Source organism: Amblyraja radiata, chromosome 12, assembly GCF_010909765.2.
Source record: "Amblyraja radiata isolate CabotCenter1 chromosome 12, sAmbRad1.1.pri, whole genome shotgun sequence".
NCBI lineage: Eukaryota > Metazoa > Chordata > Chondrichthyes > Rajiformes > Rajidae > Amblyraja > Amblyraja radiata.
The window spans coordinates 57,343,162-57,368,340 of NC_045967.1; the positions used below are offsets into that span (position 1 = coordinate 57,343,162).

Sequence of the window (25,179 nt, forward strand, 5' to 3'; positions counted from 1 at the left end):
TTCCATGCTACAGGTCGTCAATTCTGTGCTGCCTATAGGAAAACCTGTAATTTCTGCAAGAAATTAAACCATTTTGCTCGGTGCTGCCATTCCCGTGTGACGCCTGCAACTTCAAGGACGAGCCTGCACCTGCTTCAACATGAGTTTACTGATTATGACTTCCAAGAACCTGATTCGCAATCCCACTTCTGACACCATGTAATGAGTCGACTCAAACACACATCAAGATACAACACATATTTATTAAATTCACGTATAGCAAGGATCTGCAGTAATCACATCACTGAGCTGCTATTCATTCTAACTAGTGTAAGCAGGCTCTTGATAATATGAAGTACATAGTAGGCGGAGTCACTACTAACAAACACTATAACTGGCTAGTATGACATAGCCAATCTACAGGGGATTCCTGATAACAGTATATAAAATTATGGGAGGCATAGATAGGATAGTCCGTCACAACCCTTTTCCCTAGATGGAACTATATCATAGTACATAGCTTCATGGTGACTTTAAGAATCATGTAACAGACTATAAAGCGAAGGCATGCAGTATCACTGGTGACACTGGGTCTTTTCCCAATAATTTACACTTTAAGTAGAAGTTCCATAGTGTTCGGGGAATCAGCAGCATCAGGGTTGTTTCGGTATCTTTCCCCTCTGTGCTGTTCCAAATATGGACCCCAATCAGGAGCTGATCTGCAAGCAGCAGAAAGTTTCTGCAAATAGAAAAGTGAAACATTTCATACATTTTATTTATACATTCTATTTACTTATACATTTTATTTGATTTTTTTCCATCATTAACTTACAACCAAGATCACAGTCTTAGAATAAAGAGGAAGCCATTTCAGACTGAGGTGAGAAAAAACCTTTTCGCCCAGAGAGTTGTGAATTTGTGGAATTCCCTGCCACAGAGGGCAGTGGAGGCCAAGTCACTGGATGGATTTAAGAGAGAGTTAGATAGAGCTCTAGGGTCTAGTGGAATCAAGGGATATGGGGAGAAGGCAGGTACGGGTTATTGATTGGGGACGATCAGCCATGATCACAATGAATGGCTCGAAGCGCCAAATGGCCTCATGCACCTATTTTCTATGTTTCTATCAACCTAGAAACCAATCAGGATTTGCTTCATTCCAAGACATGGCAGCTTATATGAAGCATGTAAATTTATCACAGGATGCAACTCTGATGTCCAAGGTTCCATTCATAGACTGCATTGAGATAATCTAAATTGAACATAGAACACAGCACACATATAGGCTTGTCAGCCCAGTGCCTGCACTGAACATGATGTCCAGTTAAACCAATCTCCTCTGTCTGCACGTGATCCATATCCCTTTATTCTCTGCATCTCGATGTGCATATCCAAAAGCTTCTTAAATCGACCTATTGTATCTGTGGCATGAGACATCAGATATCAGAATCAGTTATGTGCTTCAGTCAGATAGCTCTGTTACTGCCCCATATCTCTCCTCATCTTCCTGAACTCTAGTCTCTGGTTTCATGTGAAGATGAGAACTGGGACCCCCAGTCAGAGTCATACCTTATGCAGTGTGAACCAGACCAGACTGACTGACCTGTACCAACCCAAGCATCACACAAAGAACAGTGTGCTCAGAATCTGACTCAGAGCCCAAACTCAATTCAGAACCAATAGTCTGAAATCACTCTCAGAGCTTTCACTGATTATACAGCACAAGAAAGGCTCATTCATCCTCGGAGCTTCATCCCTCCACCCAACCCCTTACCACTTTGTGTCCATCCTTTACAAATATTCCTCAATTACCACAGGTGAAGCATTTCACAACCCAGTAATCTGTACACCTTCCTCCCCACTGCCTTCGCACAATGCAAGATATTGAATAAAACAACCACAGTCATCTTAGTGACGTGGATTTGCTCTTTGAAAAATGTCAAGGTGTTTCCTCACCTGATACAATGTGGAGCCCTCAGCTTGGCGAACACTCACGATGGCAATGATGGGGATCCACATAATGCAGAAGATGATCATACACCAGCCGAGTGCTACTGCCCAGACGGGGTACTGAACGTGTCCGAATGTTGGTCGGGTAAATGTCGCCAAAGACCAGGCTAAGATTACCTGTTTTAAATGATTTTACAGAGACTGATTAGAAAATGAATGATTGCCGGTGGTTCACTTATTTTCAGTTTAAAATTATTAGAAGATGTGACCTTACCACCAGCAAACACGGCGAGATAAAACACCAGCACACTTTCCACCACAGCCAGAACAGCCAGCTCCTCTCCCCAATCATCATCTCAATGTCCTTGATGAATCTGTTTACCCCTGTGGACAGCAGGAAAGCAGAGATGCTCAATCACTTGTTTTTGTTTCTCATGGTGTGTTAATGTTGCTGTTAAAGTCAGTTTCAGTTCAGTTCAGTTTATTGTCATGTGTACTGAGGGTTTTTTTTTGCGTGCTAACCAGTCAGCAGTAGGTCCTTCTCCAACAGTCCATGAGAAGGTGGTAGTGAGCTCAGTCCTGGAGGTGATGTTATTCCCAGTGTTGTTACATTGTAAGTTTGACATGATGAATTAGCTGTGAACCCACTTTGGAGGGTATTGTGGGTCTGGAGGCACATGTAGACCAGATTTCTGAATGGGATTTAGTGACAATCTGGTGGTGTCATGGTCATCTGTAAAGTAATTAGCAGGTTTTTTTTCAGTCCAGATTATTTCACTGAGTTTACACCTACCTTCTGTGTTGGATGTGATCTCATACTTCTGGATGTTTAGTCCAGGGTTTTCATTACCTACTACATTATTCATAATTTTTTCTACATTTTATAAGAACTAGGTCCAAATGAATGTATGAATGAAGACAAGGTGCAGAGGCAAGGAGAGAGGCAACATTGGATATAGAAAGGCGGGATTTAGGAAATCTCAGAAAGCAGGAGAGTATGGAGGCACAAGAGACTGGAGATGCTGAGATTAAGTTTAGATATTGGATGAAACAAAGTCTGAAAGGAATGGAACTTAATGTGGATCTGCTTAAATGTGTTCACTTTAGTTCCAGAAGCTTTAGACAACGTGAGGGCAGTCACAGAGCTCGGAGTGTGATATTGCTGCCGTAACTGAAGTTTGCCTTGAAGGGACAGGAATACCAGCATAACATTCCCAGACATTGGGATGCCACATTAGATAGACAGCTGGGTAGAAAAAGCAATACTATGTGTCCAGGCCCCAAGCACTCAGAGGGAGATGGAAAAGCAAATATCTGAGGAGAAGACTATTGAGATATTGCACAATGCATGTCATTCTGCAATACCCAGGATTTCTGCAAGTTCCCATCAATAACTACACAATTTTGCTCTGTGCATTCACACCCAGCACTATCATTCCTGCTGACTGTTCATCCGCTCCACACTGGGACATAGCCATAGAGCCAGAGTTACACAATGCATAATGGGTTGGCCAGAGGAAGAAGTGTTATTTTAAAGATTGACAAGCTTTCCATTGATCAGCCTAACAAGAGTACAGCAGTTGCGAGATTTTCATCCATTTCCTGTCAGATAAGGTGTAGTTTGGTACTTACTGTTTCCATCGAGGTACAAAATATGATAGTATGCATTCAAAGATAATACCATGCATGTCAGCAATCTCTTCTACAGAACCTGGATTGGTGTTGGCATTGCTCATAACAATGATTTAGCACATTGGCCCATCAGTTCTTAGCAACTCCTGGACTGTTCTTCCCACACTGGACTGGAAACAGGGTATTCTGAAAGTAAACCCTTGTCAGAGCAGGAGGGTGTTGGGAGGTTTCCAAAGAGGACACATTGAGGATTATGATAAAATATCTTCCCAGTACATGCGGACCCCAATGTCAGTGAATGTATTGAGCAGGATGAGCAAAAGATCAAGGGGAGCTTAACAAGAGTTCAATAACAACAGAAAACGCAGGAACCGTTCAAGTTGGCCAAAGAAAGAAAACGAGTTAATATTTCAGTTCAATAACCTATCACTACAATTGTAAACATTAGTAAACAGTGTTTTGTCTTGCAGGGAGGGAATGTTTGTGAAAGAGTACAGACCAAGATTGGCTCCTTATACTCTTGATCTACTCAATCCCTACCCTGCCATTTCTGCCCCAAGTGCCTCCCTTTGCTGTGTTTCCCCATATCCTCTGGCCTTCCCTCTCTGACACTGAATGATCAGTCCTCAGCAGAGGTAGACAAAAATGCCGGAGAAACTCAGTGGGTGAGGCAGCATCTTTGGAGCGAAGGAATCGCTCCATAGATGCTGCCTCACCCGCTGAGTTTCTCCAGCATTTTTGTCTACCTACGATTATTCCAGCATCTGCAGTTCTTTCTTAAACAGCCCTCAGCAGAGGCTACTTTATCATGCCTCTTTATCCTCCATATTAATAAAATCCGAGTCAGACTTGACATTGAATGCTATATGATCTTATGACTCATTCCCTGTCACATATTGGCCTCGGGAACCACTTGGGAAAAGGACTTTAAAGAGCTTCTTCATTATCCAAACATCTTAAAGCATCAAAGGCTCCTGATAGCAGAACCTAGTTAAGCTGTTTTTGCTTCCTCTGAAGATCGGATAGCAAAGATTTTAACAGTTATAGGCCAAATGCGAGTAAATGGGACTGGCTTAGGTGGGACACCTTGGACAAGTTGGGCCAGTGAACCTTCCATGTTGTGGACTCTGTGACTCCACACATACTTTGCAATTTAATGATTTGATTTGTTTCAATGCTTTTTATGTTGTGCATACCATATATCCAGCTAAGACCGATGAGTTCCAGCAGAGCGACTGTAACGAGAATCCATCCAGTACAGAAATAATCGGTTAAATGCATCCAGTAAATTCCTGCCTGAAGTTAAATGGAAAAATAGAAAATATTGCAAAAGGAATCCCAAGCATTCAAAGTTCCAAAATATAAAGCTAAGAGGATTAATTTTACTATAAATCATGCAATTCTACATTGCTTCATTTTCATTTATTAGAATCATAATCATAGAGCACGAAAACAGTCCTTATGCCCAAATAGTCTATGCCAACCAAGACATCCCATCAAAGCAAGTCCCATTTGCTTACATTTGGCACATATTGCTCTAAACCTTTTCTATCCACACACCTGTCTAAATGTCTTTTTAAATGTCATAGTACCTGCCTTAACTACCTCCTTTGGCAGCTTGTTCTATATACACACCACAAAAAGTTGGCCCTCAGGTTCCTATTAAATCATTCCCCTCTCATCTTAAACCTATGTCCTCTGGTTCTTGATACTCCTACACTACCCGGGGATTTATTGCATTATATTCTGGGATCAGATATATAGCTGTTTAGTTTAGTATAAAGATGCATGATGGAAATCGGCTCTTCGGCCACCGAGTCCATGCTGAGGATCGATCAACCGTTCTTTAGACATTATAAAACAGAAGATTCCTTTTGAAATTGAGGGACCAAAAAATAGCACAGAAGACCATTGTTCATGTTCCCTCGTGTCAATACTTGGAGCATTCATGATTTAGAGCAAACATACTTTAAAACATAAACAGGAAATGCTGGAGATACACACTCAGTATTAATGGAAATAGAAACCGGTCTATGGATTTGGTCAGAGAGCCATCGTCTGCTTCTTATTTGGGTTCCTGACCCAAAGCGTCAACGTGAACAAGAAGCATTTGTGTACTCCATCAACCAACTCTAGCATTCAGCATTTCAGTTTCCCAGCTGACATCAGGCTGCGTAGACTTGTCTTTCATTGTAACTTACCTTTTTTCATTGACCTTTCCTATATCTTCATGGGGATAATTGATAACAATCCATTTCACACCCTCATGGGGGGCTACACTTCAATCCATTAGTGTTTAAAATCACTTCATTTAAGTTGAATAACAAATGTTGTACCTACCTTGCAATTAACTCCATTTGGAGACACAAGTAACTGCAGATGCTGGTTTACAAAAAAAAAAGACACAAAGTGGTGTAGTAACTTAGTGGGTCAGGTAGCATCTTTGGAGAACATGGAGAGGTGATGCTTCCGGCCGAGACCTTTCTTCAGACCAACTCGAGATAACTCCATTTTCCTCACTGAGCATCCCAGATGTTTGAGCTCCCTCTCCTCTGGCCTGCCCAGCTTCTCCCCAACCCCAAAATATAATTTCAAGTTTCATGCTCTGAATTTCCCTTTATCTCTGATATTCCTCTAAATTGTAGCTCCCTCTTGTAATCAAACGTGGACACGTAGTAGACAACCTACCTGTGTTACATACACAAGACCGAGGAGAAATAGCAATGCACAAGCACCAGCCGTCAACAAAAGGCGTTTTGATTGCAGATGCTTGGGATACTGGTCCATAAGGGATGTTAGAATTGTTTCTGATGAAACAAAATGATAAATGAGGTTAGAATTATAAGCCTGTGATTAGTGTAGCAATGTTACAAAATTTTGAGATTTTAAAAATCAAGTCTGTAATTTATCCCATCAGATAAAGCATAAAAATAAGTTTAATTTGACACCTAATTCACTTTCATATCTCAAGTATTTAAAAAGTTATGGCCATTTTCATACTGGGAAATGAGCATCTTGTTCCCTATTGATTTTCTATGGACATAACAAAAAAGCTGTGATCGTGAACAGTCAAAAGCCCATAACTTTCTTAAAAATTAAGAGAACTGAATGAAATTTTCAGTTATCATAGATTGAAGCATTCTGAAACAAATATAAAATAATCTTACTTGGATGACCTGAAATTAAAGCATATAATTAGTTAGTTACCTAATTGTAGCTAATTTCAGACTTCAATTTACTAGATCTAAACATCTATCCATTTCTTAATAAATGATTAACATTTTTAAATAGCCTAAATGTCCAAATAATATTCACAAATAATTCACAATAAAACATGATTTTTAAATCTCATTTACATTAATTTATAGGCCAAATGGAAGGAATTTAGTGTTTAATTGCTGTAAATAAATGCCCATTTAAATCAGCTTTCCAGTGGGTCCCTGTGGAACGCGCTGGTTTAGAACGTTCACATTGCGGTAGATTTGTGCCCCCAAATGCCGAGAAAAATACTGCGGGATATAATGGGCCCAAATTGAGCTACTCGCAATATTAAACTTAGTATAAAGGGATCTTTAGAAGCCCTTTTTAATGTAAAAATATACAACCTAACTTCTGTGGTTTGCTTTATGAGACCCTGCGGTTGCTGGCGGTCGCGGGTTTAGAGATTGATTTTTAAACTACTATAACTATTATTCAAGGCCTTTAAACCTAATAATAGCTTTTGCGACGGGGTCTTCCAGCGATTTTTCGTTAATAATTAACTAGGCTGAACATTTTCGATTGGAACAGCTTAGAGAAAATCGCGTTTTAAACCCGCCCCCTCTAAACGGCGCCAAAATCGCGCACACCCTCAGCGACAGATGTTCAACGACGCTTCAGGTAGGCTTTGCAACATACCTAAGTAGTGGTGTGTCTCAGGGACCAGTACTGGGCCCATTGCTGTTTGTGGTTTATATCAACGATTTGGATTAGAATGTACAAGGCATGATTAGTAAATTTACAGATGACATTAAAATGGATGATATTGTAGATAGCGAAGATGGTTTTCAAAAGTTACAGCAGGATCTTGGTCAGTTGGACAAATGGGCTGAGGAATGATTAATCAAGTTTAATACAAGTGCGGGGTGTTGCAAATTGGGAAGTCAAACCAGGGCAGGACCTTCACAGTGAATGGCAGGGCTCGGGGAGTGTCGTAGACCAGAGGGATCTAGGAGTGCAGATACATAGTTCCTTGAAAGTAATTTCATAGGTAGATTGTATTTTTTATACATTTCGAATGTTTAAAAATAGAAAATAATTAAAAAATAACTTGAAAATTAAATGCAGTGAAGCCAACTAATACAGGAACATGAAAATTAGCTGAAACTTTGTAAGAGCCCATTGTCAAATTGAGATTATTGTGTTGGGAAACTGCAGGCGGTTATAACCATATAATATAACCATATAACAATTACAGCACGGAAACAGGCCATCTCGACCCTTCTAGTCCGTGCCGAACACGTATTCTCCCCTAGTCCCATATACCTGCGATCAGACCATAACCCTCCATTCCTTTCCCGTCCATATAACTATCCAATTTATTTTTAAATGATAAAAACGAACCTGCCTCCACCACCTTCACTGGAAGCTCATTCCACACAGCCACCACTCTCTGAGTAAAGAAGTTCCCCCTCATGTTACCCCTAAACTTCTGTCCCTTAATTCTCAAGTCATGTCCCCTTGTTTGAATCTTCCCTACTCTCAGTGGGAAAAGCTTATCCACGTCAACTCTGTCTATCCCTCTCATCATTTTAAAGACCTCTATCAAGTCCCCCCTTAACCTTCTGCGCTCCAAAGAATAAAGTCCTAACTTGTTCAACCTTTCTCTGTAACTTAGTTGCTGAAACCCAGGCAACATTCTAGTAAATCTCCTCTGTACTCGCTCTATTTTGTTGACATCCTTCCTATAATTAGGCGACCAAAATTGTACACCATACTCCAGAATTAGCCTCACCAATGCCTTGTACAATTTTAACATTACATCCCAACTTCTATACTCAATGCTCTAATTTATAAAGGCCAGCACACCAAAAGCTTTCTTTACCACCCTATCTACATGAGATTCCACTTTCAGGGAACTGTGCACAGTTATTCCCAGATCCCTCTGTTCACCTGCATTCTTCAATTCCCTACCATTTACCATGTACGTCCTATTTTGATTTGTCCTGCCAAGATGTAGCACCTCACACTTATCAGCATTAAACTCCATCTGCCATCTTTCAGCCCACTCTTCCAACTGGCATAAATCTCACTGTAGACTTTGAAAATCTACTTCATTATCCACAACCCCACCTATCTTAGTATCATCTGCATACTTACTAATCCAATTTACCACACCATCATCCAGATCATTGATGTACATGACAAACAACAGTGGACCCAACACAGATCCCTGTGGCACCCCACTAGTCACTGGCCTCCAACCTGACAAACAACCATCCACCATTACTTTCTGGCATCTCCCATTCAGCCACTGTTGAATCCATCTTGCTACTCCACCATTAATACCCAACCATTGAACCTTCTTAAACAACCTTCCATGAGGAACCTTGTCAAAGGCCTTACTGAAGTCCATATATACAACATCCACTGCTTTACCCTCATCAATTTCCCGAGTAACCTCTTCAAAAAATTCAAGAAGATTAGTCAAACATGACCTTCCAGGCACAAATCCATGTTGACTGTCCCTAATCAGACCATGTTTATCCAGATGCTTATATATATTATCTCTAAGTATCCTTTCCATTAATTTGCCCACCACTGACGTCAAACTAACAGGTCAATAATTGCTAGGTTTACTCTTAGACCCCTTTTTAAACAATGGAACAACATGCGCAGTACGCCAATCCTCCGGCACTATTCCCGTTTCTAATGACATTTGAAATATTTCTGTCATAGCCCCTGCTATTTCTACACTAACTTCCCTCAATATCCTAGGGAATATCCTGTCTGGACCTGGAGACTTATCCACTTTTATATTTCTCAAAAGTGTCAGTACTTCCTCTTCTTTGAATTTCATAGTTTCCATAGCTACTCTACTTGTTTCCCTTACCTCACATAATTCAATATCCTTCTCCTTGGTGAATACCGAAGAAAAGAAATTGTTCAATATCTCCCCCATCTCTTTTGGCTCTGCAGATAGCTGTCCACTCTGACTCTCTAATGGACCAATTTTATCCCTCGTTATCCTTTTGCTATTAATATAGCTGTAGAAACCCTTTGGGTTTACTTTCACCTTACTTGCCAAAGCAACCTCATATCTTCTTTTAGCTTTTCTAATTTATTTCTTAAGATTCTTTTTACATTCTTTATACTCCTCAAGCACCTCATTTACTCCATGCTGCCTATAATTATTGTAGATCTCCCTCTTTTTCCGAACCAAGTGTCCAATTTCCCTTGAAAACCATGGCTCTTTCCGATTTTTACTATTTCCTTTCAACCGAACAGGGACATAAAGATTCTGTACTCTTAAAATTTCACCTTTAAATGTACTCCATTTCTCTTCCACATCTTTCCCATAAAACTAAATGTCCCAATTTACTCCTTTTAAATCCTTTCGCATCTCCTCAAAGTTAGCCTTTCTCCAATCAAAAATCTCAACCCTAGGTCCAGTTCTGACCCTCTCCATAATTATATTGAAACTAATGGTATTGTGATCACTGGTCCCGAACTGTTCCCCAACGCATACCTCTGCCACCTGACCAGTCTCATTTCCTAACAGGAGGTCCAGCACCGCCCCTTCTCTAGTAGGTACTTCTATGTATTGCTGCAAAAATCTATCCTGCACACATTTTACAAACTCCAACCCATCCAGCCCATTTACAGAATGTGTTTCCCAGTCTATGTGTGGAAAATTGAAATCTCCCACAATCACTACCTTGTATGTAGACTCTGTGAGTGTTCAGATGGTGGGCAGTGTCCGGAGAGTGGCACATTATGATACAGTACATTGGGAAGGGGAAAGCTTCATGGACACTTTGTTCCACATCTCCGTTCTGAATGGCCTACAACTTATTCTTAAACTTTAGATTAAGTACTGCAGGAATGTTTGGTCAAGAAGGACAAGAAACTGCAACAAGCGATGCAAGCATGGGATCAAGAGGTGATATTGGAGGAGCCTCAGCCCTTGCATTTGTCTAATGGATAGACAATATTTTGACAAGAGCCCACAACACGGTGGAAAGTGTGAAACTTGACCACAATACTCATGGCATTGGGACTGTCCATGATGTGGTACGTAAATAAATGTAATAATGATGGTTGACAGTGTATTTAGTGGGGTGAATATACGTAATTATATGTATTCCCCAACACAAGACGCAAAGACTTTGCTGCTTGGCCAGTGCTAAGATTAAGGACATCTCAAAAGACTATTAAAATCACTTGGAGAGGAAAGGGAATTTCCAATTATAATGGCCCCTAGGGAACTAAAAATATAGATAGGACAATTAGGTACTGGTGAAGGAGAATCTAAATTAAAAAGATGAACCACAGACAATTATCTCCAGTTTAATAAACTGACCCCGAAGAACCCCACCAACTGAGGAAGCAGATGAGGACAACTTCCCCTCTTCATTCAGTACTCCAATTATTCTGATGTGTGGTAAAGCTTGGGGGGGGGGGGGGGGGGACAGACGGCATAATTAATATCCCAAGAACTGGGTGTAGTGGTTGTGGATGGCCCAAACCGGGAGTTTAGTAATCACTGGAGTAACTGGAAAACGGGTTACATTACAAACATTACAAACATGCCCAGTGATATTTACTTCACTTTTCACAATTCACTTCAATTGTTGACTCATTTAAAACAAGCAGCCAGATGCTACTAGAAGGCAATGAGTGGAGTATTGTCTGCACAATACAATACAAAGAACTGTTGCACAACAATGCCAAGAAATACATTCTGCACTTTGAATCTTTTTCTTTGTTCTAACTGTTGTACGAGTTTGACTTGATTGCATTTATGTATAGTTTCTGTATCTGATTTGATTGGATAGCATTCAAAACATAGCTTTTCACTTTACCTTGGTACAATAGACAATAGATGCAGGAATAGGCCATTCGGCCCTTCAAGCCAGCAGCGCCATTCAATGTGATCATGGCTGATCATCCACAATCAGTATCCCATTCCTGCCTTCTCACCATTTCCCTTGACTCTGCTACCTTTAAGAGATCTATCTAACTCTCTCTTGAAAGCATCCAGAGAATTGCCCTCCACTGCCTTCTGAGGCAGATAATTTCACAGATTCACAATTCTCTGGGTGAAAAAGTTTTTCCTCATCTCCGTTCTGAATGGCCTACAACTTATTCTTAAAATGTGGCCCTGGTTCTGGACTCCAACATCGGGAACATGTTTCCTGCATCTAGCGTGTCCAATTCTTTATAATTTTATATGTTTCAATAAGATCCAATCCAATCCAATCCAACTTTATTTGTTAAGCACTTTAAAACAACCAATGTTGACCAAAGTGCTGTACAGAAGAATAAACAAGACATCATAAACAGACAACATAACAGCAAAGTGCTTTACATAAATTAAATAATAAGTTCCATTACAAACCATAGAAAAAGGTTAAAAAAAAAATGAATAAAATGGACACAACACATTTTAGAGTTCAACACAAACGTCCCCCCACAGCAGAATCAAAACTTTCCACTGTGGGGAAAGGCACCTGAAAGTTAAGTCCTCTTCCACTGTGAGACACCCGAGTTCGGGGCCCATTTGTGGCCTTGCAGCCAGTCCGATGATTTTCAGAGCCCTCTTGCCGTGAAGATGGAACTTCGGCGTCGGGTAAAACATTCCTCAGCGGCTTGGAGAAGATCCTCTCTCATCCTTCTAAATTCCAGAGTATAAAAGCCCAGCCGATCCATACTGTCAACATATGACAGTCCCGCCATCCGGGAATTAACCTTGTGAACCTACGCTGCACTCCATCAATAGCACGAATGTCCATCCTCAAATTTGGAGACCAAAATAGCACACAATACTCCAGGTGTGGCCTCACTAGGGCCCTGTACAACTGCAGAATGAACTATTTGCTCCTATACTCAACTCTTGTTATGAAGGCTAACATGCCATTAGCTTTCTTCACTGCCTGCTGTATTTACATGCTTACTTTCAGTGATTGATGAACAAGGACCCACCAGATCTCGTGTACTTCCCCTTTTCCTAACTTTACACCATTTACATAATAATCTGCCTTCCTCGTTTTGCCACCAAACCTCACATTTATCCACATTATACTGCATCTATCATGCATCTGCCCACTCACCCAACCTGGCCAAGTCACCCTGCATCCTCACAGCATCCTCCTCACAGTTCACACTGCCACCCAACTTTGTGTCATCTCCAAATTTAAAAAAAAAAATGTTTTTGATAGGGGGCGCCGTCCTGTGTGGTATGGCTGCCCAGCCTGCAGCTGTCTGTTTTTCATCTTTTTTCTTATTTTTAGTTGAGTGTTTTGTTTTTAGGAGTCCTAGCCTTTTTTATGTGGGGGGTGGGGGGGTGGGGGGGGAGGGGGAAACTGCTTTCTAGGGTCTCCTACCTGGTCGGAGAGGCAGCTTTTCTCCAGGCTGCAATTTCGACCCGTCCTCGCGGCCTACCAGCGGGCCTGGAGCGGCGTTTCCTGAGGGGACCGCCCAGAACCTCGGTTTCGGTGGCGGCACAGCGCTGGAGCGCTATTGAGGAGCGGGCGATGCCTTGCCTGGGTCGCCGCGCAGGAGCTCCGGTGAGCTGAGACCGGCGATGAAACATCGCGGAGCTGCGGGTCTGTGGAGTGGCCAGCCGTGGGCGGCGGCGTTGACTTTAACATCGGGAGCCTGGGATCTCTCAGCGAGATCACCAGTTGTGGAGCTCCATCCGGCGCGGCCTTGTTGGCTTCGGAAGCCGCGGTCTCCGGTAAGAGAAGCGGCCGTTCCAGGTGTCCCAAGCTGCTGTGAGGATGCTCCCGACGCCGGAGCACCATCACCCCAGCGAGAATGGCCTGGAACATCAGGCCTCCGTAGAGGCAACTGTGGATGCCTCAATAGGCCCGACTATGGGTGAACTGGGGATGGGGACTGGACATTGTGCCTTCCCCCACAGTGGGAGCCATTGTAGGGGGATGTTATGTTTAAATTTCTTTATTATTGTTATGTCTGTATTCATTATGTGCTGCATTGGCAAGAAGTATTTCACTACACCTAGGTGTATGTGACTAATAAAATAACCTTTGAACCTTTGATTTGCTAATGTTACTTTTAATCCCTTCATCTAAATCATTAATGTATATTGTAGATAGCTGTGGTCTCAGCACCGAGCCTTGCAGTACCCCACTAGTCACTGCCTGCCATTCTGAAAGGGACCTGTTAATCCCTACTCTTTCTTTCCTGTCTGCCAACCAATTTTCTATCCATGTCAATACCCTACCCCCAATACCATATGTAATTTTGCCCACTAATCTATGTGAGACCTTATCAAATGCTTTCTGAAGGTCCAGGTACACTATATCTACTGGCTCTCCCTTGTCCATTTTCCTAGTTACATCCTCAAAAAAAGATTAGTCAAACATGATTTCCCTTCGTAAATCCATGCTGACTCGAACTGATCCTGTTACTGCTATCCAAATGTGCCGCTATTTCATCTTTTATAATTGACTCCAACATTTTCCCCTCCACCAATGTCAAGCTAACTGGTCTATAATTCCCTGTTTTCTCTCTCCTGCCTTTCTTAAAAAGTGGAATATCATTAGCTACCCTCAAATTCACAGGAATTGATCCTGAATCTATAGAGCACTAGACTAAGTAGGACCCGTTGGGTCCCAGCTTCATACGGGAGTGCTGGTCCCCCAACGTAATATTCCACCTCTCCACCAATTCCAATATTGGTGGCCAGTGGGGGGGGGGGGGGGGGGCTGAAAGAACTGGTTTCCAGAGGGCTAGTATGGACACTGTGGGCCGAACGGATTCTTGGGCTGGCGGCTGAGTCACTCAAGCCTGTTGTGCTGGCAGCTCACTCACTCACTGCTGGTGGGCTGGCAGTTGATTCACGGCTATTCCTTGAAATTCCATTTCAAGCAGGGTGCAAGGCCACCAAATTCAAGTGCAGTTTCTTACCACTTCAAGCAGGGTGCAAGGCCACCAAATTCAAGTGCAGTTTCATACCATTTCAAGCAGGGTGCAAGGCCACTAAAGACAGTGAGTTGTGACCTCTCCCTCCTCCATCTTGCAGAGACTGAGCCATGCCCACACTTCTGGGTTTTATAGTCCCTCGCCCCTCCCAGCAGAAGGGGCGTGGCCTTCACGGCATGATTGACAGGAGAGAGAATCTCAACATTTTTTAAAACACAAATAACTCTTTTATGTTTCATCGATGGGAAAAATCTTCGGCACCTGATGAGCGGAGGGGGACTCTGAGTAAGATGGCCAAAAATCACAGCCGTACATGGTAGCGTTTTTTTCTAAAATCGATATAAAGCGCAAACAGGAAGTGGTCAAGATTAGACTTTTAATTATATATAGGAGGCAAGGCAACTTTAATTGGGCAAAGCAACTTTAATTAGGCAAGGCAACATTAATTAGGCAACACAGCTTTAGCATTTCCAAACCAAAGGCAACACAGCTTTAGCATTTTCAAACCAAAAGCAACACTGCTTTAGCATTTCCAAACCAAAAGAAACACTGCTTTAGCATTTCCAAACCAAAGGCAACACAGCTTTAGCATTTCCAAACTATATTTTCAAACCACATTAAGGGCACTGACAGGTCAGTAAAACCACTCACAGTTTAGTAGACATGTGTTCAGTGTTATTCACAGCTCAGAATGAGAGATATGACCCTCTCGATCCTCCATCTTGCAGAGACTGACTGAGGCACTCAACATTTCCGGGTTTTATAGTCCCTCCGGAAGGGGCGTGGCCTTCAGGAGAGAGAATCTCAACATATTTTAAACACTAATAATTCTTTTATTTTTCATCGATGGGAAAAATCCTCTTGTCCTGCACAGCAGAGGGGGACTCTGAGTACGATGGCCAAAAAACACAGCCGTAAGTGGCAGCGTTTTTTCTAAAAATCAATATACAGAACAACAGGAAGTAGTCAAGATCATACTTTTAGTAATATAGATTGCAAAATGGTCACCAATTCATCCATTTGATTTCTAGAGCCATCAGACCCTGGGGATTTATCAGCCTACAGTCTCATCAGTCTACCCAACTCAATTTCCTGCCTAATGTGAATTTCCTTCAGTTCCTCCTTCACCCTAGGTCCTCTGGCTACTAGTACATCTGGGAGATTGTTTGTGTCTTCCTTAGTGAAGATCCAAAGTAACTAGTCTTCCATTTCCTTGTTTCCCTTAATAAATTCACTTGTTTCTGTCTTCAAGGGTCCAACTTTGGTCTTCGCAATTTTTTTTCCTCTTTACATACCTAAATAAACTTTTACTATCCTCCTTTATATTCTTGGCTAGCTTATTTTCGTACCTCATCTTTTCTCCAAGTATGGACTTTTAAGTTATCTTCTGTTGCTCTTTAAAAGTCTCCCAATCCTCTGGCTTCTCGCTCATCTTTGCTATATTATACTTCTTATCTTTTATTTTTATATAGTCCTTGACTTCCCAGTCACCCCTTACTCCCCTTGGAATCTTTCTTCCTCTTTGGAATGAACTGATCCTGCACCTTATGTACTATTCCCAGAAATACCTGCCATTGTTGTTCCACTGTCATCCCTTGTAGGGTATCTTTCCAGTTAACTTTGGCCAGCTCCTCCCTCATGGCTCCATAGAATAGAATAGAATGCCATTTTATTGTCACTATACACATGTACAATGAGATTAAAAGCAGCTCCTACTCAGTGCAGACATGTAATTAGTGCAAAAAACTAAAAAAACAAGGGGGGGGGGGGGGGTAAGGTGCACAGTTCTGCAGCGCTATATACATATCTATAAAAAGACAATGGATGAATAGAGTGAATAAATAGGATTCCTATATACAGTATGGGTTATTGCACATATTTAAAAAAATTACAGTTACAGTACAAATTACAGTAGGTGGATAGATGGAAGTCCGGGGGTTAGGCTGTGAAGTCAGTACATGTGTGAGTTCAGGGAGGTTATGGCTTTTGGAAAGCAACTGTTCTTGAGTCTGTTTGTCCTTGTTCTGATGCACCTATAGCGCCTCCCTGAGGGCAGCATGTCGAACAGGCCAAATGCAGGATGGGAGCTGTCCTTGATGATGTTCTTCGCCCTGCTGAGGCAGCGGGAGGTGTAAATGTCCATCAGGGAGGGGAGAGGGCAGCCAATGATCTTCTGTGCTGCCCTAACTACCCTCTGAAGCCTCTCCCTGTCTGCCATGGTGCAGCTGCCGTACCATGCTGTAATGCAGTATGTCAGCAGGCTCTCAATGGACGAGCGGTAGAAGGTCAGCAGCAGGTTGGAGTCCAGGTTGTGCTTCCTGAGGACCCTCAGGAAGTGCAGCCGCTGCTGAGCCTTCTTGATGATGTCTGTCCAGGAGATGTCAGCGGAGATGAGGACGCCGAGAAACCGGAAGGTGTAGACCCTCTCCACACACTCGCCGTTGATGTATAGGGGGGCTAAGTCGGTGCTGTGCCTCCTGAAGTCGACAATGAGCTCTTTTGTTTTCTTGGTGTTCAGAGCCAGGTTGTTTTCTGAGCACCAGGCTGTCAACTTCAGGACTTCCTCTCTGTAGGCTGCCTCGTCTCCCCTTGAGATGAGTCCAACTACTGTAGTGTCGTCAGCAAACTTGACGATGCGGTTGTTGTTGTGGGCCGGACTACAGTCGTGGGTGTTGAGACAGTATAGGAGGGGGCTTAGCACACAGCCCTGTGGGGAGCCGGTACTCAACATGCGAGTGGAGGAGAGGTGGGGGCCGAATCTCACAGTCTGGGGCCGGTTGGTGAGGAAGTCCTTTATCCAGGCACATGTGAGAGTGGGGAGGCCGAGAGTGACCAGTTTGTCGATGAGAATGTCCGGAATGATAGTATTGAAAGCTGAGCTGTAATCCACAAAGAGCATCCGGACGTAGCTCTGCCCCAGCTCCAGGTGGCTCAGCACAGAGTGGAGAGCTACGGTGATGGCGTCTTCTGTGGATCTGTTTGGGCGATAGGCGAATTGGTGGGGGTCGAAGTCTGGAGGGAGATAGTCCTTGATGTGCTGGAGGACCAATCTCTCGAAGCACTTCGTGATTACCGGAGTGAGGGTCACGGGACGGTAATCATTTAGGCTGGTGATGGGAGACTTCTTCGGCACTGGGACGATTGTGGCTGATTTTAGGCAGGACGGGATAACTGCCTGGTCCAGGGAGAGGTTGAAGATTCTGGTGAAGATGACGGTGAGCTGGTGGGCACACGCTTTGAGCACCTTACCAGGTACTCCATCTGGGCCGGCAGCCTTCTTGGGGTTCACTGCCAGGAGCACCCGCCTGACATCGTGCTCCCTTACAGTGAGTGGAGTAGTACAGGAGCCAGGTGAGGGTGGGAGCAAGGCTGTAGCAGATGAGTGCTGCTGTTGTGGTGTTTCAAAGCGGGAAAAGAAGCAATTTAGCTTCTCTGCCAGCGGCGCACTCAGGTCTTCTGTCGTTGTGGCACAGCCTCTGTAGTTTGTGATGTCTTGTATGCCCCGCCATACCTCCCGTGTATTATTGCTGGACAGGTGGGACTCTATGCTCCTCTTATGGTCCACCTTGGCTTTTTTAATTCCACTTTTCAGATCGGCTCGAGCAGCCCTGTACAGAGCTCTGTCACCTGACCTGAAGGCAGCATCGCAGGCTCTGAGGAGTGTGCGGACCTAGCTGGACATCCAGGGTTTCTGGTTTGGGAAAACCCGAATGTTTTTGTCCACAGTCACGTTTCCGATGCAGAACTTGAGATAGTCCAGTACCGTTCCTGTGAATGTTTCCATAGTCCGCTTTGTTCAACTGTAATATTGACACTTCCGATTTTCCCTTCTTCCTCTCAAATTGTAGATTAAAACTTATTATATTATGGTCACTACCTCCTAATGGCGCCTTTACCTCGAGTTCCCTTATCAAATTTGGTTTATTACACAACACTAAATCCAGAATTGCCTTCTCCCTGGTAGGCTCCAGTGAAAGCTGCTCTAAGAATCCATCACAGAGGCACTCCACAAACTCCCTTTCTTGAGGTCCAGTACCAACCTGAATTTCCCAGTCTACCTGCATGCAGAAATTTCCCATAGCATTACCTTTGTGACATGCCAATTTCAACTCTTGATTCAGCTTGCATCCTATATCCAGACTACTGTTTGGGGGCCTGTAGATAACTCCCATTAGGGGTTTTTTACCCTTACAATTCCTTAGTTCTATCCGTACTGACTCTACATCTCCTGATTCTATGTCACCCCTCAAATGGGACCGAATTTCATTCCTCACCCACAGAGCTACCCCACCCACCTCTGCCCACCTGTCTGTCTTTTTGAATGGACATACACCTTTGAATATTCAGTTCCCAGCCCTGGTCCTCTTGCAGCCATGTCTCTGTAATTCCTACAACATCATACTTGCTAAATTTCTAACTGAGCCTCTAGCTCATCCACTTTATTTCTTATACTTGTGCATTCATATGTAATACTTTTTTACCATTACTCCCCTCACCTTTCACATCGATTCCTATTTCACTTGGCCATTACTCCTATCCTTTTCTGAGCTTTCTGCCCGTTAATTCTGGTGTCTATCATACGTTTTCTTATACTCTCTTTCCCTTTAACTCCATCCTTATATCTACAGTTTGTCTCCTCCCTCCCTAGTTTAAACCCACACCCGTGATGCAGTGACAACCCTGCCTGCCAGAATGTTGCTCCCCCGTCTGTTTTTTTGTTGTTTTTTTTTAAATTTATTAGAAGCAATTTTACAAGGATAAAACGTTCGGCAGCTACAATTATACAATTATTGTACAGCTTCATTTTTAACCTTATAACCTAAATTAAGAAAAAGGAGAAAAGGAAACAAAGGGAGAACAAGAAAAGAAGAAAGGAAAGAATGAAGAGATAAAATAGAAAAGAACGAGAAAAAGACCCCTAAGCTGCCAAAGCAGTGCAGCAGAAAGAAAGAGGAATAAGAAAAGATGGAGATATACCTTGCCACTCCCCCCCCTCCCTCCAACCCATCGAAGCATCGGATTTAAATTTAAATTTGTATTTCACCATACTATTGTTGTAAAAATTCTGTAAAGTGTATCCATGTCTGAAGAAATTGATCTGGTTTTTCTGCCAAGACAAGCCTAATGTTTTCCAAGTGTAGTGTCTTGGACATATCTGTAATCCACATCTTCACTGTGGGGACTGTTTGTTTCCAAAATGTAAGTATTAATTTTTTCGCCATTATTAGGCCTTGGTTGAGGAAACGTCTTTGAAATATCGTTACCTTAGAACAGGCCTCTGACATACCTAATTTGATCAGTCTTATATCTGGGTCCAATTTAATTTTAAGTGTTTTGGAAAAGGTATCAAATATTCCCCTCCAGAAGTTTTTTAACTTTGTACAGGAAGCAAAAGAATGGGTTATGGTCACTTCTTGGAGAAGACATTTATCACAAATAGGAGAGACATTTGGTAAGATCTTGTTCAACTTAGACTGAGTAATAGAGTCTGTGCAGTACTTTAAATTGTATCAGAAAGTGCCTAACATTAAGAGAGCAGTAATGTATGTATAAAAGGCTTTCCTCCCAACTACCTTTGAGATTGATAAGCCCAATTCATCTTCCCATGCTCGCCATCATTTCAGAAGGTGGGATATGTGCAGTTAAAAGGGTATTGTAAATATAGAATATTAACTTACTTGTGTCCGCCTTTCTATTCATGCATTCGTCTAATATATCTGGGCCCTTAGAATGACAATCTTGCGGGTGTTTTCACGTCTCGGATTTGAAGATATCTACTAGCTTTCAAATGATATTTCTCCTGTAATTCTTGAAACGAGAGGAAAATCCCCTTCTCGTAAAGATCTCCCAGCGTTTAATTCCTGAGTTTTCCCATTGTGCAAACGCTTTATCTAAAGTAGACGGTTTAAACGAGGGATTGTTGGCGATTGGTAAAAGGAGCTAAAAATTTCTCAATTTGAGAGTTAATTTCAACTGTTTCCAAATTCGTAGGGTGCTATGAATTATCGGATTTTTCTCATACATTGAATTATTCAGATGCATTGGAGAAAGAAGAATCGCGCCTATATTGAAAGGCGAACAATCTTCCCTCTCCATTTTTAACCAGTTTACTTGTTGACGTATCATCCATCCAGTAGATTAAATTTTTAATATTAGTTGCCCAGTAATAGAAAAGAAAGTTGGGGAGAGCCAGTCCACCATTTTCTTTAGGTTTACATAAATGTCGTTTATGAATTCTATGAGTTTTATAATCCCAGATAAAATTTGTAATCACAGAGTCAAGTTTTTTTAAAAAGCTTTTAGGGAGATAAATCGGTATTGATTGAAATAGGTAAAGGAGTTGTGGATGGAAAATCATCTTTATAGCATTTACTCTACCTATAAGGGAAATAGGAAGTGTTTTCCAAAATTGAATAAGGGCATTTAATTTAGTGGAAAATTTAATGGTGGAAAATTTGCATGGAATAGAGAGATGTATTTTCTAGTCGCATAAACTCTCCCCCGCCTGTTAAGGTGCAACCCGTCCCTTTTGTACAATTCACCCTTACCCCAAAACAGATCCCAATGGTCTAAGAATCTAAATCCCTGCTTCCCGCACCAGCTCCACAGCCACACATTCAGATCCCCTATCTCCCTGTTCCTGTCCTCACTAGCACGAGGAACTGGAAGCAAACCGGAGATAACCACCCTGGAGGTCCTGCTTTTCAGCCTTCTTCCTAGTACGTGACAATAATAAACCTAAACTAAAGGGGCTGTCCCACTGCGGCAACCTAATCTGCGAGTTTAAACGAGTTTGCCCTCAACTCAAACTCGCAGCATGGTCGACACGTGGTCCTAAGAGTCCTATGAGGTCACTGGAACTCTCCTTCATGCTCGAGGGAAGTTCCTGAATACTCGCCGCCTCAGCTAGGTTGTGAAAAAATTTTCAGGATGTAGAAAAAACTTCCACAAGTAAAAATTGGTTGGCATGGTTCTTTTTAACTCGTAGTGCAGTGGAGTGGGGTCGCTATTTAGTTACAGGCAGTCGAGGGCAGTCGTTGGCTATCTCCTTCGCTGACCATGCATTTTAATTGGCTCACTGGAGTTTTCAGGAACAAAAAAAAAAGACCGGTAGGTAAAATGCCCGCTAAATTTTATTAAATGTTGTCTGACTTCTTAGAAGTGTCTCCACTCCTTCTCCTCCCCCCCCCCCCCCCCCTTCTCTCCCCTTCTCTCTCCTTCTCTCCCCTTCTCTCTCCTTCTCTCCCCCTCTCTCACCTTCTCTTCCCCCCCCCCCCCTCCGTGCTCTCTACAGGACTTACCGTACACTGTGCAGCCGTCTCTTACCTTCCTCTTCATCGTGGGTGTGAATTTCAGGCAGCGCTCCCCCGCTTTCCCTGGCTCCCGCCTTTGAGATATGTTTGTGTGTGTGTGCGGTCAGTCGATCCAGCTCGCGGTTTCATCACTGATGGTTGATCCAGCTCGAGGTTTTCCAGACGAGTGCCGTCGAGCTTAAAGGTCGAAGGCACTCTTCTGAATTCGCGGATTAGGTCGCCGCAGTGGGACAGCCCCTTAAGACTAAAGAAGCTAGGAATGTTCATCCATTATCGTACAGGCAGCAGAAATTTCTCATGGTATACAAGAACAATTCAGATAATTTCACTTCAAAAAAGGAAGAACTTCGCTTTCTTACCAAATGTTCCAAACTGAGTGTCGATTCCCAGTGTGATCAGCATGAAGAAAAACAAAGTGGACCATAGAGGAGCCCACGGTAACTGCGCAAGTGCCTCTGGGTAGGCGATGAAAGCCAAACCGAAACCTGAACAGTGGATACAATCAAGAGTCAAGTCTTTTGTTGTTATATATCCAACATAGAACAATGAAATTCTTACATGCAACAGCACAACAGAATATGTAAACATAGTACAATGTAAACAATATAATAAATGAGAGAGAGAAAAAAAGGTTTAGTGTGTGTGTGTGTATATATACACACATACTCACAAATACACATATATATGTACAGACAAAAAAACAAACAATAATAGTGTAATAATAACAATAAAAGTGTATTGTAGTTCAGAGCTTATTTGAGGTTGTAGTGAGGCTGTGGGAAGAAGCTGTTCCTGAACCTGGACCTTACAGTTTTCAGGTTCCTGTACCTTCTTCCCGATGGCAGGAGTGAAATGAGTGTGTGGCCAGGATGGTGTGAGTCTCTATTTTTGAGGCAGCGACTCCGGTAAATCCCTTCGATGGTGCGGAGGTCAGAGCCGGTGATGGACTGGGCAGTGTTCACACCTTTTTTTATTCTTATTAGCTCCTGGGCATTCAAGTTGCCAAACCAGGCCGTGATGCAATCAGTTAACATGCTCTCTACTGTACCCCTGTAGAAGTTCAAGAGAATCCTCTCTGGCACACCCCATATCCATATTCTTCTCAGGAAGTAGAGGTGTTCATGTACTTTCTTTATAATAAGTGTGCTGGGTCCAGGAAAGATCTTCGGAAATATGCACACCCAGAAATTTGAAGTTTTTGACTGTCTCCACCATTGTCCCGTTGATATAAACAATATTATGGATCCTCATCCAAAGTCCACATTCAGTTAATTGGTTTTACTGAAATTGAGAGCCAGGTTGTTGTACTGGTACCATTTGGTCAATCGGTTGATCTCACTTCTATACTCTGACTCATCACCATCTGTAATTCATACAACAATGGTGTTGTCGTCAGCAAACTTGAAGATGGAGTTTGCACTGTGTCCGGCTACATTGTCATGAGTATAGAGCGAGTAGAGCAGGGGACTGAGCACATAAATAGCTCGTTTTAAGCTTGCCCCATTCTAGTTTCAGTCAAAAATCACTGAGTCAACCACTTGAGCATCTAAACTTTATTTTGACAAATCACAATTACAGTTCCCATTACTGTACCTAACCACCGTGGGTTCGATCCTCATATCTGCCTGACCAAGCCCTATTTAACCTCGCTCAAGCAGAGACACTTCAGAAGGTCACATGGTCATAAGCGTTCTCCCAGAAGATCGACACAGGACCTCGTGGGAGTGTTCTTTTATAGGTCCACGGACCTTGAGGGGCCGAACCGCATGGGGGTGGTCTCTATACAGTCCAATAACAGATATCGATTAACACAGTATATGATAGACATTTCCCTAACCCAATAATACAGTGACTAATACATTGTATTCCAACGGCGCTTCTGAGAGGAAGCAAACATAGCAACATTTACCTAGATATTCAAGAAACCCAAACAAGGCTTAATACTTAATCCAATCAACATCTAGCAAAGTAAATCTTTGCAACATTATATACAATGTGTATGTCTGGTTTGCATTCATTCAATCCATTCCATGCAATTTGCAATAATTGTCAGGATCAGCAGATGTTCTCTTCCTGCAGCACTTATCTAGGCTCTAGACGAACTGACACCATTCTGCAGCTTGTCCTATTTCTGCAGGCACATTTAAATTGACCAAATGGCCTAGCAGCCCAGAAGCCTTTACTCAATATTAGTGTCCTGGCCTCTCCAATTTGGCCAGAATTAACAAGCACAAAGCCTTGAGGTGCTCCCGTACTGATTGTTATTGAGGAAAAACTGTTTCTACCAATTTGATCAGACAATAGTCTGTGGATGAGGAAGTCAAGGATCCAATTGCAGAGGGATGTGCAGAGACCCAGTTCCGTGAGCTCGGCAACCAGCTTGAATGCCATTTGAGGCACACAGAGGGTTGACAGAACTTTGTTTTGCTAGGATGGATAGAACAAATACTAAAGGACGTAACTTTAAGGTGAGAGGGGCAATGTTTAAAGGATTCTAGACCAAGGGAGACCCGTTGGGTTGCGGGGGGGGAGGGGGGGTTGGCCTTCGGCGTCAAACACACGCACACACTAACTACCCCCCACACACACTAACCCATCCCCCTGATATATTAATATTATTCATTCGCTCCTTTTACCCCATCCCCTGCCCTATCCACTCATGCATAACCCCCAACTGTGCAGACGCGGCTAGAGAGGGGGGGGGAGAGGGAGAGGGAGGGGGTAGAGATTGAGGGGTGGGGGGATACGCGGCATCACGGGAGGGCGGGTTCCAAACGCAATTCTCCACCACTCACCCATAGGTCCCAATATTCACCACTCCCTAGAGAGGGGGAGGGGGGTGCAGAGAGGGAGGGAGGGGCAGAGTGGAAGGGGACACAGAGAGGGTGAGGGGGCAGAGAGAGACGGGGGGCAGAGAGGGAGGGCCCCCTCATCCCCCCTCTCCTCCCTCTGCCCCCCTCTCCTTTCCCCCCACCTCCCCTTCTCCTCCCCCTCTCCCCCCCACCCTCCAACCCCCCTCTTCCCCCCACCCTCTCTCTTTCTTTACCCCGGGGAGGGAGTGGAGAGGGAGGGGGTAGAGGCACCACCTGCCTAGGTCGTAGAGCAGCAGCCTCCCCACCAGGCCCCGGGCCCGAGCGAGGATGCTACCGCCATGGACCAG

At 43.2% G+C, this 25,179-nt stretch overlaps 1 protein-coding gene across 1 annotated transcript in view; it reads right to left on the minus strand.

The window, feature by feature from the left end:
- Positions 1-222: 222 nt before the first annotated feature.
- Positions 223-25,179, minus strand: part of LOC116979250 (sodium- and chloride-dependent neutral and basic amino acid transporter B(0+)-like) — an 82,457-nt gene continuing 57,500 nt past the window's right edge. Inside the window, exons 11-16 of the mRNA XM_033030850.1 lie at positions 22,379-22,504; positions 6,247-6,365; positions 4,755-4,854; positions 2,201-2,310; positions 1,933-2,103; positions 223-718 (exon numbers count right to left, since the gene is read on the minus strand). Coding sequence (XP_032886741.1) covers positions 587-718; positions 1,933-2,103; positions 2,201-2,310; positions 4,755-4,854; positions 6,247-6,365; positions 22,379-22,504 — 758 coding nt within the window. The 3' untranslated portion in view covers positions 223-586. The remainder of the gene's footprint in view (positions 719-1,932; positions 2,104-2,200; positions 2,311-4,754; positions 4,855-6,246; positions 6,366-22,378; positions 22,505-25,179) is intronic.